Source organism: Primulina huaijiensis, chromosome 10, assembly GCF_012295235.1.
Source record: "Primulina huaijiensis isolate GDHJ02 chromosome 10, ASM1229523v2, whole genome shotgun sequence".
Classification (NCBI taxonomy): domain Eukaryota; kingdom Viridiplantae; phylum Streptophyta; class Magnoliopsida; order Lamiales; family Gesneriaceae; genus Primulina; species Primulina huaijiensis.
In genome coordinates this window covers 19,044,151-19,061,169 of record NC_133315.1, presented here as the reverse complement: position 1 = coordinate 19,061,169, position 17,019 = coordinate 19,044,151, and the positions used below count along the sequence as shown (strand labels likewise).

The 17,019-nt window shown below is 35.5% G+C and overlaps 2 protein-coding genes across 2 annotated transcripts; one reads left to right on the top strand and one right to left on the bottom strand.

Annotated features, from left to right (window-relative positions):
• Window positions 1–3,223: 3,223 nt before the first annotated feature.
• On the bottom strand, window positions 3,224–4,081 carry LOC140986242 (uncharacterized). The gene has a single exon (XM_073454348.1). The coding sequence runs from the start codon at window positions 4,067–4,069 to the stop codon at window positions 3,224–3,226; it is 846 nt and encodes a 281-aa protein (XP_073310449.1). The 5' UTR covers window positions 4,070–4,081.
• A 4,214-nt stretch (window positions 4,082–8,295) lies between these two features.
• On the top strand, window positions 8,296–16,352 carry LOC140986118 (coatomer subunit gamma-2-like). Its single transcript, XM_073454126.1, has 18 exons — window positions 8,296–8,492; window positions 9,012–9,109; window positions 9,488–9,538; window positions 10,427–10,540; window positions 10,659–10,859; window positions 10,944–11,045; window positions 11,719–11,826; window positions 11,928–12,161; window positions 12,362–12,612; window positions 12,749–12,920; window positions 13,021–13,176; window positions 13,270–13,320; window positions 13,926–14,063; window positions 14,167–14,370; window positions 14,473–14,604; window positions 14,683–14,856; window positions 15,251–15,490; window positions 15,833–16,352. The coding sequence occupies exons 1-18, from the start codon at window positions 8,447–8,449 to the stop codon at window positions 16,025–16,027; spliced, it is 2,667 nt and encodes an 888-aa protein (XP_073310227.1). The 5' UTR covers window positions 8,296–8,446; the 3' UTR covers window positions 16,028–16,352.
• The last annotated feature ends 667 nt before the right edge of the window (window positions 16,353–17,019 follow it).

Sequence of the window (17,019 nt, the reverse complement as noted above, 5' to 3'; positions counted from 1 at the left end):
GCATCATGATGAGAATTACAGAAGAAGGTTATCGGGGATGAATTTGAAGTATTGTTGCAGCATTGTAAGAATGAATGGCAGGGCAATTCTCCTTTGGCAAGGAAAAGTAAGCACATGCATGGCTACCTTGCCAAAGGAGGATCGCACAGTCATTCTTTTTTCCCACACAAATCTGCCTTTTGTACTCGAACCAGGCTGCGTAGCATGCCCTTACATGTTTCAGATGCAGGAGATAACAGTTTATATATCCAACCTAGTCTGGCACCTTCACAAGTATATGCTGAAGGACATGGCATATACTTTGGACTATTCCTTCATTAGGGATTCCCTTTTGCTTTTCTAAGAGCCAAGGTCCCAATAATTTCTGACCTCTCTGCATCTTCATGTTCTTTGGATATGCTTTTTTTAATTTCTCCCTTTAAGTTACCTACGTACTTATTAGACAAGAAGTGATTAAAACATGTATAATGTGCTTTACAAGATTCTTGTTTTATAATACTACACTAAATAAGATTGATAATGGCACAAAATAATCTCGGATAGTGTGTTTTCTCACATTAGTTCCATTATGATATATGAAATCAAAATGTTTGTTTATATTTTTGTTATGAGTAAAGTTAGCCTAATTTGTTCTTATCTTTTGATGAATGATATATTCCTTTAATTTGTAGGTGGTGATCCCCCATAGTAACTAAGAATCTCGCGCGCTTTTCTGCAGAATGTGCAATGCGCTGTTCAAGATAAGCTTAAGTCCCTGATTATTTGTTCATCTTACATCCATTCAAGGCATTCGCTTTTGCATCATCTCATTCCTTTTTCCTACATAAACCGAAATTTTCTTGACTGGCTTTGTTGTTGTGTAAAATTTGTTTCATTCTTTTTTCACAGTGAAGATTCTTGTTATAGCACACCGCATGCAACTCAACAGATACTGTGAGAAAAATATTGGATTATCAGTCTCTGATGTATAGGTGAATTATTTTGCTGTCTTCTTTCAATGATTATCGACGACGTATCATCCTTTGAGTAGCAGGAAATTAAACGCTCTATCTTTATGGTAAAGCTCAAGATTGCAGTACATGCCATGATTCATAGACATTCAAGGGGGAATTGAAATATCAAGAACTTGCAATTAAGTTTTTAAGTTATCTATTGTTGTTCTAGGTCTAGATGTGTGATCTCCTTGTAAGATAAAGAGGAGAAGCCGAAATTGAACAGCTGGCAATAGTCTTAATTTTGGACAAAAGATGCATGGATCGTCTGAACTTTAAACTTCTGATATTTCTATTTACTTGTTGATAATACGATAATACTTATAAATAACATCTAACATTGATGCAACAAATCGATTCTATTTATTTCAAGACTGATGTGGAATAGTTATTACATACTAAGTAAAACCAAAAAAAAAACTATGGAAAAACCCTCTTATCAGATTGATTTTCTTGTCCATCTGCTGTCACTATTTATTCCAAAAAATATCAACGTTTTCAAATAAAATATTAAGATTTTCTACTTGACAAGATTGGACAGCCCATGTATATATTTATCTTTAATGGATCTGAAAATTTGGGTTACAATAATTGTACGTGGAATATGCTTGTCTCCCCTGAGCAAGGCCCAATAACATGGGTGCAACGCAATAATATTTGAGGGATATTTAATCTGTATGCAGGGACTGCTATATACAAATGTTAAATCTAAAATCTTTTCCTTAGAAACATGTAAAACTCGAGAGATAACATGTTATCTATTTATTTTAATATATTTTTATTCACGTATAACTATAATATCTTATCCATTTCAAAATTCTTAAAACTATCAAAATATCACTTTATTTGTATCGAAATTTTCGAATTTTTACATGATAATATAACTCCTGGATAAAAATTATTTGAAAATTCATAAATTTAAAAGTAACAAAAATCATTTAACCGAATGGGATATATACTAAGAAAATTTGGTATAACTTTATGACACCAATTAATTTTTATATAAATTCAAATACTAACACATTATCTCCTCCGGACATATCCATTTTTTAAAAAATTTAAATATTCACACATTATCTTCTGTATATGATTGCGATCCAAATAAAAAATAAAATATAACAAAATAATCACAAATCATAATTAAAAAAAAAGAAGAAGACAAATTATACAAGCACGCAATGTGATCACATGAACTCTGGTGTATATATTTATACACACACGCTTCAAAATCACCTTAGCTTGTAAAATAAATCAGTCGACAGTCGACACTATCTTGGATTATATGCACAAATTAAATATACGAAAATCAAATACCTGTTCTTCGTGGCGTACTAGTCAATTACACGAAGATGCATGCATGATTAATTTCTGCGTGCAATATACTAAGGGGCACCGCACCATCTCCTGGCTACCACAGACCCGTGGATTGATGTTCATACCAACTTCTGCATATTTGTGGGTGTAACCAGAATTCAAACACACGTGATTTGGACATTGTTTGTATTACCTTGTACATGCATGTATGTTGACCGTAACTAAAACACTCTTAACATAGTATCAGAGCTCAGGTTCCACCGTTATGTGTTGGACTGCTCACAGTTGGGTCACTCATTCTGCCCATAGTTGGGTCATTTGTAAACTTCAAGCTACAGATGTTCATTCTTGGACGTGATAAAGTATGTAATTAGTTGTCCAACATCGGTTGGATAAAATACATGGGAGTTGAATACATAGGCTTTAACAATCCTTCCCCCAAAAGCTAGCTCAAGGGGAGGATTGTCCAAGCCCATATATGCAACTCCCATGCATTTTATTCAACTGATGTGGGACAATTAACACAACCCCCTCATGCCCAGGAATGAACTCTGGAGCTTAAAGTTTACAAATGACCCAACTATGGGTAGAACATGTGACCCAACTATGGGCAGTCCAACACATAACGGTGGAACCTGAGCTCTGATACAATGTTAAGATTGAGACTTGGACATAATTCAACCCCAAAAACACTTATACTTACCGATAGATTCAATATTTACCAAAATCAAATAATCCTTTGGATGATGGAATATTTGACAAATAAACCCAAAAAGTTTACACAAGATAGTAAAATCAAACCAAATGATGCATGCACGGTTGAACAAAAAAGTTTACACAAAATAGAATGATTCAACGACAATTAAATCACCTGTAGATGCATGCAGCAGCATAAAGTAATGATCAAGTAATTTGTATTATCGATCGAAAGGTCCGTCGGGATTAAGCTGTTTGCACAATCCCAAGTAGGTCAGATAAAGCACTCGATCTTTAGCACCTGTACGATGATTCTTCGTGTGTTTGCAAAAGTACTTGAGTTGACCTAACGTGCAGAAACCCAGCATTTGGCCAAGAAGCAAGAAAAGCCAATTAACTGTCTTTTTCTTATCGGAAACTATAGGTTTCACGCAGTTTTCTTCTTTACAGAATCTGCATGGAGGTAAAGTAGGGTTCATCCAAGCAGCGGGGGCTCGATCGTACATTTGGCTCTTGTTTGCGATGATAAATCGGAAGATTTCAAGTAATTTCTGCCGCAGGTCGAACCCCATCTCGTAGTTTCGCTCGCATCTCTTGCATTGGACTTCTCCTGTTATGATGTGGATCTGGATGGAAAGTAGGTGCTGGAGGCTGTGCACCGTGGCACGGCGGTTGGTTGCCCAAGGGTACGGAGGCGCGATCTCGAGGCTCTTTCCTCCTCGGGGAAGTTGGGAAGGGTTCCGCCGAGAGCGTGGCGGCCCTGGGTGGCCATCTCCGTTTCCAGAAGGTTCTTGAGAGAGTGACGGTGGTGGCGGAGGCGCAGATGAAGATGGTCGTGGAGGGAGTACTATTGGAGAGCTGAGGGTTGCGGTGCGGAAAAATTGTTGACAAACTGGCCGTAACGATGGAGATGGAGGCGGGTATGTTGGAGAGCTGAGGTTCGGGAAAAAATTCAAATAAACTGGTCTCGACGGCGGTGGCGGAGACGAAGACCGAGGTGGTCGGTCTAGAGAGATTCTTGAAAAGTTTCCATTAACTAAAACCGGCGTCGGTGGTGGATCCGGCATCGGAATGAAGGGTTTGAGGGACAAAGAAAGGTTTAACGTGTCATTGGTGTCCTCTTTCAAGAAATCCAAATCCTGGCCGTTGATCTTTCTCTTCTTGTTGTTGATATGATCATCACCGTTCTCCATCTCTTCTCTGTAATTATTACTGGGAACAGGTCAGTAAAAACATGGAGTGAAATTCTGAAATTTATGGTGTTATAGATATAGATTTTGGTTGAATGGTCCAAGTCCAGTCCACTGGAGAGAAACACCTCTGTCTTTTAAAATTCCATCATCTCTGTCGGTTTGAGATGTAATTTTATAAATATTATAAGATAAAAACATGATCGGATCATCAGAGAGGCTCTATCGCTTGGAATTTTTTAAAACAAAAAATCTTATTCCCGTTAAAATGAAAAGTCATCCAANTCAACTTATACAATTGAAGAGTTTTTTTCTATAATAATAATAATAATAATGTAGAAAAATGTGTTATTGCGACAAAAAAAGAAATAAATTAGGACAAATACGTGCTAATTTTTATTTTCGTTTTTACTTTCAGTCCACCATAAAACTAACACTACAAGAAAAAAGGCCTACGACAACGGTTTTTCCCCGTTGTTGTAGGCCTTTTAAAACCGTTGTTAGAAGCCCTGTGGTTAAAGGGTGTGCTCAAAGACAACTGTGAAAAACCATTGTCGTAGACGTCTAAAGATGACGGTGAAAAACCGTTGTCGTAGGTATACAAAACCGTTGTTAAAGGTCATGTGGTTAAAGAATTCGCTAAAAGACAACGGTTCTAAAGTGTTGTTGTAGTTACAATTTGCGACGGTTTTAAAACAACCGTCGCAAATTAAATCATCGTTACCCGTTGCTAAAATTAGCGACGGTCGTAATTAAAATAGTCGCTAAAGAGCGACGGTTTTATACACCGTCGCTAAATTTAGCGACGGTATTTATTCAATTTCGTCGCTAATATTAGCGACGGTGTTTTATGCTTTCCGTCGCTATTTTTGTCAGAAAAATAAAAAAAATTTCAGTCGAAAATATTATATTCTTGATTTTAAAAATTTATTAAACTTTAAAAAAAACGAAATTAAAATTGTGTAAGGGACAAAAATTTTAAGTGTTGTGAAGTGGTCACAATTTATTAATCTTTAAAGATACAAACGATATTAAAATTGTGTAAGGGAGAAAAATTTTAAGTGTTGTGACGTGGTAGGGTAGAAAATGGACTGAGGGTTGGGATATTTATAGACTGTTTGCGACGGTTTTGATTAAACCGTCGCAATTAGCGACAATTATTTTTTCAACTGTCGCCGATTTAAAATTAGCGACGCTTTTATAAGAACTGTCGCTTTATTTAGCAACAGTTATATTTAACTGTCGCTAAATATAGCGACGGTTAAATATAAACCGTCGTTAATTATAGATCGGCGACAGTTTACCAAAACGGTCGCTAAATGTAGTGAGGGTTATACAAAAACCGTCGCTAAATTTAGCGACCGTTTTTGGAAAACCGTCGCTATATCTACATCGGCGACAGTTTTACTTAAAACCGTCGCAAATTTTAGCGACGGGTATACTTAAACCGTCGCAATATTTAAATTAGCGACGGTATAGTATAACCGGCGCTAATTTTAGCGACAGATTTTACTTAGGCCGTCGCAAAATCTAATATTGACAACAAAATTTGTAGAATAACCAGTTGAAAGACAACAGTTTTTTACAAACCGTTGTCGTAGCTTGAAGAAAAACGCTAATACGACAACAGTTTAAAAACCGTTGTCGTAGTCCAAAAAAAAAAACGCTCATAGACAACGGTTTTTAATAACCGTTGTCGTAGATATATCAAAGACAACGGTTTTAAAGAAACGGTTGTCTTTGAGCGGATTTTTTTAGGCTACGACAACGGTTTTTGTTATAACCGGTGTTAATGGTAAAGAGACAACGGTTTTTGTTAAAACCGTTGTCTTTGATGTTTTGTTAAATAAGATTTTTGTTGTAGTGTAAATTAACATCCAAAATTCTGACATGAGATCGTAAAATGTTGACATGTCTCATCACATTAAAATCTGATCAGAATATCCAAAAGTTAAAATTTGATCGGACGCATGTTTGTCTAAAATATATATCTTTCGTCTTTGAGATTTTGTTAACTGACAGATTAGTTTTTCCTATTAATTATAACTATAATAATGCAGAAAATTTTATTTTAGCCACAAAAAAGAAATCAAATTATGACAAATAGAAAATCATTTTTTTGCACTAACTTTGAATATTATTTTTTACAGTCTTATTTGGACGGAATATTAAAGTGAAATCGAGAAAAGATGACATGAGATCGAAAATTGTGAACATGTCCTACCACATCAATAATTAGATCAAAATAACAAAAATTTAAATTTTATCATACAAAAGTTAAAATTTGAAGTATGCATGTTTGTTTAAGATATACATAAATATGTTCAATATATCATCTTTGAGATGTGTATGCTGATGCAACGGAATAATTTTTCTTGTTATAAGTGTAATAATGTAGGAAAATGTGTCGTTGCCACAAAAAAAGAAAATAAATTAGGAAAAATAAATACGGAAACCAAATTTTAATTTTTGTGCACGAATTTTGATTTATTTATTTTTTCTTATTTCGAAATACTGAAATTACATTGAAAAATGTTACGTGAGATAAAAAAAAATTATTTACCTATCGTGCACTACAAGCAAAGTGGTTATTTGCGTTGCAGCATCAACTCCCTACAATAAAAACCTATCAAGGTAATTGAAATGAAAAAAGTCGGTGTGTTTGGTCGCAATTTCTCTAATTTTTGTTTTTCCGATGTTAAAATTGAGTTGCAATAATATAATGATAAATTGGAGTGCGAACTGGAGAAATTAAGTTGTTCTTTGGAATTTATGGAGACAGGTCATGTTGCATGACATTTCCAGATTTAAATATATTGACTGTGCTTTGCTGTTTATTAAATTGTTCAAAATCAAAAGTTTTTATGGTTTATATATATATGAACACTTGCTCTGTGTTTTGTTGCTATGGTTTGTGTTCTATATATTGCAACTTGTATTTTGTACTGTTGAAATGAAGTATAATTTAAAGCTACGATGCTGAGATTTTGACTTAAACTTTGAATCTTCATGTCCTAACCAAATAATGGGGCTTCATGTATGGCTACGGTTTCTTGATATTAATAGAGCAAAGCCTCTACCTATCATTATATCGCCTCTATCTATCATTATATCAGATTTGGATCATCTGCTGTGGCTGAACACACAGCATCTAGTACTGTACACTTTTTATATCAATATTATTTTTCACGCATGCTGAAGCAATGTAAGGCAACTGAAGAAAGATGATTTGAATGGACGGAAGCACATACCCTTTGCATTTTAAAATTAGTTCAAAGAAATTGAAGGGGACTTGAAACTAGTTGTATTACATTAACTTTGTGGTCAACACGACCTCTCTAATGGAAATGTGGTTTGTCGTAGTTTGTGTCTTAAATATCTGTGTTTATATGTTAGAATTTCTGCTAAAAACTTTTTGTCCATGGTGCAGAAACTTAAAAGTCTGTTTCCGGCCCTCGCGATGCCTCTGGATGATTAGTTACATGTGAAATTCTCTCACACAATTGCAGCTACAATATTGTAGCACATGACCTTGATATCTAAGTTATTTGACATATAATCCCCATGAGAAAAATTATTCACATATTTTTCTCATGGGTTCTATGAATTTTTGTCCAAATTGTTAACAAGTTCTATTTATATCCCATGTAGAAACTTTGTATTAATAATCAATTGCATTGTTGAACTTTTTATTGAAATTTTGATGTGCCAAATGTGGCTATCGATCCAAATTCCACTTGTGTGGGTAGCGTACTCAATTTGTTACGAAATATTTCTCCTTTCAACGTGCAGCCAAAATTTTATATTAACATATAATTATCGCACAATCCATTATAAAATAATATTCATGTTCAAAAAATTTAAAGTATCAACATATTAAAATTTTAGATTAACATATAATTATAATATAGAAAAAAAATATAATTTCATCATTTTTATTTAAATATAATAATAATTCCATTACACCACATTTTACCCTTCTCTCTTCGAAGGGGACAGCTCACTCAACTCGGTAAATCAGATCTGACGGTCTACGTTGAGCGAAATAAGATCCCACATGTTTTGCTCAATGCATACCGTCGGATATGCTCTCCCTTCTCCACTCGTCCTCGCATCCTATGATAAAACATGAAATAACTCCGTTTTCAGATCAGAAGAACTGCCCTCCCTAACATCCGTATATGTAATAGCAGCTAACACAGCAATCAATTCTATCCAAGTTTTTTCGCTTGAAAACGCAAAGATCTCAGTACAATGGCGCAGCCAATAGTTAAGAAAGACGATGATCGCGACGACGAAGGTGCATTTCAGAATTTCGATTTGGATATGTGTTCTTAATTTCGTTTTCAACGGTGAAATTTCTAATGATTGGATTACAATTTCAGTTCTCATTTATCTTCACCTGATTTAAAGTCGATTTCAGATCTGCGGTTATGTGGAGATTGGAGATTGCGGGGTGAATGATGTAGGACTGATTAGAACACTAGAGAATTACATCGAGTAATCCATTAGTATGTGGGATTCGATTTTCAGTTACGGATCTTTTAGGCCCGTGGTAAAGGCTGGATTTCGCGTGATTTTGTTTAAGTACTAGTCTTTTGGAGAAGGAACTTATATTAGATTAGGTTCGCGCACTCCTAATGTTAACTGATGGTCAAATCGGATGATAAACATGAAGCAATTGTAGCATTATATCATTGATTCGGTTGGATCATTTAAAATAGAGGAGATGATTTTTATTGAGGTTTATGCGATATGAAATGTTTGTTAACCTGTTAGCCTGATTCATGTTGTAATATTGAAACTTTTATGCCCTCAGTGGAGTACTCTCCCTTTTTGGGGATTGAGAAGGGTGCAGTATTACAGGAAGCTAGGGTTTTCAACGACCCTCAGCTGGATGCTAGGAGATGTTCACAGGTACTCTGTACTCTTAATTGTTTTAATATCAATTTATTCAACACTTTGTATGCTCTAGGAATTTGTTGATGAAAAGGAAAGGGCAAAGCTTTGAATATAGTTCTTATTTGTTGTACATTCAGGCATGTGTAACGTAGTTATGTAAATATTTTAAATTTAGCGAATTATTATGAAAAAGAGTTATTTGGAATGCCTAAAGCATAAAAAAAATGTCTCTGTGTATATGATTGCATGAGTTGTACTCTATATTTTCCTTGAAAACCCAGCCAATGATTTTATCATTTAAACTTAAAGTTTGACACAGAATTTGTGATTTGGATTTACTATTGTATGTCTTTTGTAAATAATTAGTTCCTTGAACTTTTTTTGACTTTTCAGGTGATCACGAAGCTTCTATATCTTCTCAATCAAGGTGAGACATTCACAAAGGTGAGAACCTATCTCTCTCTCTCTCTCTCTCTCTACCGCACAGGCATATAATGTGGGGCCCTAGGTCCTTTCCATATTTAGCTTGCAATTGGATTGAAATTTAATTTGCATTAGCAAATTCTAGTTTAATATTTTCTTTTCTTTGGACCCAAAAATTTGATGGTCAGTTTCAACTGCTAAAAATAATAGTAGTAGAATATAGGAATTACTCCGAAAGAACCATCATACTAGTTAGATTAGCCCATTTCAAAATACATACCATATACGGTAATAGATATATTCCTCAAGACGAGCCTGTTATAAACAAAATAGTACTAGGACATGAGCTTTGTGCTGAAAGAAATGTAAATGCATGTCTAGAAAACAACCTGAGATTCTCACATGATCTCATTGGCGGCCGCCTCCAGATGATCCCTCTCCTGGAACCAAATTTCTCATTGGCGACCGCCTCCAGATGATCCCTCTCCTGGAACCAAATTCCTCATCTTCCTTGTTATAGTCCACATAAAAAGAAAGTAATAGCCTCCTGAGATGTGAATTCAAACCAATATAAAATGGTCATTGTAAAAACGACAAGTAACTGTAAGGGAAGCAAGATAAATGCAATGCATGATCTGGCTATATCAAACCAAAATTTGCGTAACATAGCATACTCGAAATATCAAATCTCAATAAACACGAGGGTCAACAAAATCAATTAATTTATGCATGGGCTTCAATGTTTTCGAAGCTTTAAATTTATTTCTTTGTGGCGTAGCAAAGGTGCTCTGTTGTATTTTAAATGTTCATTGTTACATAGTTTTTATGACGTTTATTTGATATTTAATTTCACTGAGAATACTCAAAGTGAATTCTGACGGATGTTGCACTAATTAATTTGATTTGTAGGTTGAAGCTACAGAAGTATTTTTCGCAGTAACAAAGCTGTTTCAGTCTAAAGATAATGGCTTGAGAAGAATGGTATATCTTATGATAAAGGAGATTTCACCCTCTGCAGATGAGGTAGATCATGTGCATTTGTCACCTTCCCTTTACTTTCTTTTTTTATATATTTGATTTTTTTAGATCAATTCATACTTTCGACGTGGGAGGAATGAACTTGGATTTTTTATGATCAAAGGTTATCATCGTCACAAGCTCCCTAATGAAGGATATGAATAGCCGAACTGATATGTATCGAGCAAATGCTATCCGTGTCTTATGTCGAATCACTGATGGAACGCTTCTGACGCAAATTGAAAGATACATAAAGCAGGCTATTGTTGATAAAAATCCTGTGGTTGCCAGTGCTGCTCTTGCAAGTGGTATTCATTTGTTACAGGTACAAGATGATGTTTGGGGAATCATATCAATCTATCATAAATGAAGATTTCAGCGTTTAAATTATTTAAAATATTTATAACAGACAACCCCAGAGATAGTGAAAAGATGGAGTAATGAAGTGCAAGAAGCTGTTCAATCACGAGCTGCACTTGTGCAATTCCATGCACTCACTTTACTCCACCAGGTACTTGTTTTGTCGTTCGTACTTGTTTTGTCGTTCATTGCATCTGTTTGATAGTTCTATCACCGTATGAACCTTTTGTTTTGCCTGGACCATGTTGCGGGACAGTGATACTATTCCAGTTCTTATAATTAGAAAAATTTACAGAAGTACTTTTCAACAATACGGATTTTGAGCTGGGAGCTAAAATTTGAATTTTTAAGTATTGTGGTTCTGTATACTGGTCCCATGTAAAATTTTGCTTAGCAGTTTGTTTGGCTTCATTTCCTGATTTAATCATGAGTAAATCAAATTCTCTTCTAATGTTTCGCCTTCTGACTGTATTGATGGGCATAGCATTCAAATGTTAATCTGTCTCAGAAGCATGAATCATGTCAGATTAATTCTTGTTGTTCCTTTTTCACTGCCCATGAAAAGGGGAAAAAATATTAAACTCAGTTATTCTTTTGCATGGTCGCCCAAAAAAATTGTTGGTTTTTTTAATATGTCGCCCAAAAAAATTGTTGGTTTTTTTTATATGTTTATCAATTTATAAGAGTGAATAATCTTGCACGGCAATTATTCAACTGGCAAATTTTTCTTGGTTCGTGGGGTCATTGTTTTGTGGAGTATTTTCAATGTGGAAGCAGTCTCAATGTGATTCAAGTGGATTGACATGTCTGTTATTGAGTTGCAGATTCGACAAAATGACCGACTGGCTGTCAGCAAGTTGGTTACCAGTTTGACCAAGGGGACTGTTCGTTCTCCTTTAGCTCAGTGTCTTCTAATTCGTTATACTACTCAGGTGTTTTTTTCGTGATATCGTTCTTAATTGCCTTGTTTTCTTGGTTTCATTTGACTTTCGTTTCAGTATTAGGTGAGCATTTGCTTCATTGATATATGTAGGTCATCAGAGAGACAGCTGTAAACACTCAAACAGGAGACCGCCCGTTTTATGACTATCTTGAGGGCTGTCTTCGTCACAAAGCTGAAATGGTTATCCTTGAGGCAGCTAGGGCAATTACAGAATTGAGCAATGTGACTACCCGAGAGTTGACTCCTGCCATAACTGTTTTACAGCTCTTCTTAAGTTCTTCTAAGCCTGTGCTTAGGTTTGCTGCTGTACGAACTTTGAACAAGGTTTGTATCTACATGAGGATTATCATATGTTATCTTTACACCAGTAATTGATTTTCTCAGTTATGCATGAGTTGATGATGACCCGCCATTCTTTCCTTTCGATTTCACCTCTATATTCTCCATATTGGATGCACACTGCCTGTCTTCTTAAGGAAGGAATTAACTAGTTTTCATCTAATATAAGCTTCAAACTACTACAGGTGGCAATGACACATCCTATGGCTGTGACAAATTGTAACATTGACATGGAAAGTTTGATTTCAGACCAGAACAGAAGTATAGCAACACTTGCCATCACCACTCTACTGAAAACAGGCAATGAATCTAGCGTTGAACGCTTGATGAAGCAGATCACCACCTTTATGTCTGATATTGCTGATGAATTCAAGATTGTTGTGGTAGATGCTATTCGATCCCTGTGTCTGAAGTTCCCCCTCAAGTACAGATCATTGTGAGTGATTATAGAGTTTCCCTGGAAAATGTGATTAATAAATTTACAAGTTCCTTGTCTTCTCGGAATGTTTTCTTTCTTCATATTGTTTGAATACAAATTTCACTAATTATGTTAATCATCTGGATTTACTTAGGATGAATTTCTTGAGCAACATTTTGAGAGAAGAGGGTGGATTCGAGTACAAAAAGGCAATTGTTGATTCAATTGTGATTTTGATAAGAGATATTCCAGATGCCAAAGAAAGTGGACTACTGCACTTGTGTGAGTTCATTGAGGACTGTGAATTCACTTATCTTTCCACCCAGGTTGAATTTATCTTCTTAGGATATCGATTCATCCCTTCTTCGCGGTCATCTTATTTGGATAAACTCTCAGTTGATTTTTTATTGTTTGATGTTCAATTAGATACTTCACTTTCTTGGGAATGAGGGACCCAAAACTTCTGATCCAGGTAAATATATTCGCTATATTTACAACAGAGTGATACTTGAGAATGCAACTGTCCGTGCCAGTGCTGTTAGCACATTGGCAAAATTTGGTGCCATGGTTGACTCCTTGAAAGTAAGTCTAAACTCGAAATTGTCTATCTCCTTTAATATTGTTGTTAAGAATCTAGAGCGATTAACTGCAAAAAACCATTTATTCTTGCTACAGCCCCGAATATTTGTTTTGTTGAAGCGTTGCCTATTTGACAACGATGATGAGGTTAGTTTTATGTCCATATGAAACTTGTAACTAGTTTTGTTTCATTCTTCAATCAATATTCAGTATTTCATGATACATTAATATTGAGATCATCTATTTAAGTTGAGGTTTCTAATTTTATGTGCTGATTGTAGTATAAACTATTTTCTGCATTCAAATGGGAATGTTCTGGTAGAACAACAGTTTGCAGTTTTATTGTCATCAGTAATCTGAATATTGAAAATCTGTTTGCTGCTGGATGCTGGCCAATTGGATGGCGTACCTTCTTTATTGAGCTCACTCCAATGTTCTCCTCACCTTTTAGTTCGTATTTTTTCTTTCTTTACTTCAAATTTTGGTTGTGCTTGAGTATGGCACTCATTTACCCTTTGGTGTGATTATGCTCGTCTATGTGTCCTGGTTGCTGATTCAGATAATGGAAGACTATTTAGGTCATGCTTTTAGTGATCGAAAAAATGATGAGAAATGTAGCCGAAAGAAAATCTTAGTGGTCACCCTCCGATGTTGTAGACAGTTCAACATAGTTGGTGCTTACTGCACATTTGCTGTTTCATATGTTAGTCTGCTTTCTGAAGCTATGCTCAAGTTTTGCTGTCATCTTATAGGTTCGTGATAGAGCTACTCTGTACTTGAGTACCCTTGGTGATGGTTCGGTTACGGAAACTGCCAAGGACGTGAAGGAATTTTTATTTGGCTCCCTTGAGGTACCCCTGACCAACTTGGAGACAAGTTTGAAAAACTATGTAAGTTTCGATACTTAAATCGGTGCTTGTTCTGCTGTTATGCCTTCTGGATTTGTTTTACTTATTGTATGCTAGAGGCCACTCATTTGTTCATTTGGAACAGATACAGGATCCCACCGAGGAGCCCTTCGATATCCAGTCTGTACCGAAAGAGGTTAAATCTCAGCCTCTTGCAGAAAAGAAAGCCCCAGGCAAAAAGCCTGCTGGCTTGGGTGCACCTCCTGCCACCCTTTCCTCTACGGTCGATGCTTTTGAGAAGCTCCTCTCTTCCATCCCTGAATTTAGAAATTTTGGAAATCTTTTCAAGGTTTGTGTTTCGATGTATTTGAACTTGCTGTATTGTTTTTGATTGATTTCCATAATTTCTGACCACTTGAGCTCTCAATAAATTTTTATATACCATGGTCAGTCATCAGCACCAGTGGAGCTTACAGAAGCTGAAACTGAGTATGCAGTTAATGTTGTCAAGCACATATTTGACCGCCACGTGGTATTCCAGTACAACTGCACAAATACAATACCTGAACAGCTACTTGAAAACGTATGGACCATATTTTCACAAATATTTGTTTCTTTTGGGCATCCGATTCAGAATTCTTGATGTTTCTTCTCGTGCTAGGTGACTGTGCTTGTTGATGCTTCTGAAGCCGAGGAGTTTTCAGAAGTAGGATCCAAGCCTTTAAGATCTCTACCATATGATACACCAGCGCCGACATTTGTGGCATTTGAGAAACCTGAAGGTGTACCTGCTGTTGGAAAGTTTTCAAACTCGTTGAGATTTATTGTCAAAGAGGTACTTTTGTTCCGTAACCTGGTTCAACTTTGACGTGATATTTGCATTTCAACAGTCTTATATTCTTGACATGCACTACCAGTTACATTCAGGTGGACTTGTGGTATGACGAGAAAAATGTTCTTCTGTGGATGAATTGTTTACTGCTTGAAATGCTGTTTATTACTTTGTCTTGAAAAAAAATTACATCATCAGTTGGAAATTTTACGTCCACCAATAATATGTACACTCAAATGCTTTTTATCTCAGACCTTGCGGATGATAGTTTTGAGTACATAAAAAATGTGCACTTCTAGTACAATTCTTTGAATCATCGTGCCTTTTGTGACCCTCGAGGTGGGGAACATGCCCTTTGTAAACATATGATTGTAGTGATTCTTCTATTACTTGTTAGGTCGATCTCGCAACTGGTGAGGCTGAAGATGATGGTGTAGAAGATGAATACCAACTAGAGGATTTTGAAGTTGTTGCTGCGGATTATATTCTTAAAGTTGGGGTCTCCAACTTCAAAAATGCCTGGGAAACCCTCGGGCCTGATTTTGAGCGTGTAGATGAATACGGTCTTGGGCCTAGGGAAAGCCTGGCTGAAGCTGTTAATGCTGTCATCAATCTTCTTGGCATGCAGCCCTGCGAGGTTGGTAACTTTATCTGATGTGATTTTTTTATTCTCGTAGCGACTAGGATTAATTCAACGAAATTCCTATTATCACTAGCAGATTTTGAAGGCTGACATAAGTCGCATCATCTGCATATAGAAAAAACGGTATATTACATAGCTTTGGTCACTCTTGACCTCCAAAAATCATAAGTATCGAAGATACAGTCCAATATTGTGTTACTGACACTGTGTAATGGAATTCCTGTTGAAAAATTTGGATGTGCAAGGGAAGTTCACTAATCATGAACACTACCCCAGCCAAATAACGTCTTTTTCTGCTAAGAAACTGAATGCATTTTCTTTCATTTGTTGCTACAGGGAACAGAGACCGTTCCTAGCAACTCAAGATCGCATGCATGTTTATTATCAGGTGTATACATCGGTAATGTGAAGGTGCTTGTCCGATTGTCTTTTGGAATTGATGGGGCAAAAGAGGTCGCGATGAAGTTGGCGGTGAGATCCGACAACGAAATTGTCAGCGATGCTATACATGAAATTGTTGCCAGTGGATAACCCAACCGACCCCGTCCTGTGTTTGTTGGTCAAGATTTGGCTTCAGTAACCTTGTAGTTGAGGGTTTTATGGTTTGATCACATAATTTTGCGGTCTAGATTTACTTCCAGCTTTACCCTTGGCGGATTATCTGCCAGCACACGAAGTGATTATAGGTTTCATATAATTTTTATTTAATCACATTCTTCTGAAATTAAGAAAAAAAAATTGTGCTTGATGTGTTACGGGTACTCGATAGATCATGAACTTGGCAAATTGGATTGCGTTATTGATGTCGAACGGATTTTATTTCTCTTTTATGGCAAATAATTCTATTTTATTTTCTTAGATTTCTATTGAGTACATCATTATTTATTATCGAGGATGAGTGACATTTGAAATTTGACGACACTAAAGAATAAACTAAACAAAAGTTCCTGCTTTGATTATCTTTGTTGCTTGCCGCAAAACTAGCATGATTACTCTAATATCCCTTTTTTTTTTATTTTGACCTCTTTTGTCTCCCGTCTCCCACCTATCTACTAGGAGCATTTCTTTCTTCCTTCATTCTTCGTCTCTTTTTTTTTTAGCAACTCTTTCTTTCACCTCATAGAAAAATCCAATTTTGATTATGTCCTACTTTGTTTCGTTTCTTCTTATAAATTTTATACATTTTATGTGTATAACTCAACACTGGTTTGAGTATTTAATTTTTTTAATTAAACATATTTGATCTTATATTTTGTATTGGTGCTTGGTAATATAATTATAATTTATTCAAAATTTTAGTTTATTTAATATAATACATTATGCACCGGAAATATGTATAAATTAATTAGTGAATATATTTAATTAAAAGTATTGTACATAATATAATACTATATATATTGTACGTATGATATATTTTATAATTCATTTGTCACCAGGAAGGAATTCTGTTATACATTATTCCGTGAAGAAACAGACTCAACAATAAATTATATATGCCCATAATAAACTCTTTGACCTCTGTT

Coding starts and splice junctions, on each gene's coding strand:
- LOC140986242 (XM_073454348.1), bottom strand. CDS start 4,069: ATGCCGGATCCACCACCGACGCCGGTTTTAGTTAATGGAAACTTTTCA.
- LOC140986118 (XM_073454126.1), top strand. CDS start 8,447: ATGGCGCAGCCAATAGTTAAGAAAGACGATGATCGCGACGACGAAG. Junction 11,046..11,718: donor CACTCACTTTACTCCACCAG/GTACTTGTTTTG, acceptor ATTGAGTTGCAG/ATTCGACAAAATGACCGACT. Junction 14,605..14,682: donor CTGAACAGCTACTTGAAAAC/GTATGGACCATA, acceptor TTCTCGTGCTAG/GTGACTGTGCTTGTTGATGC.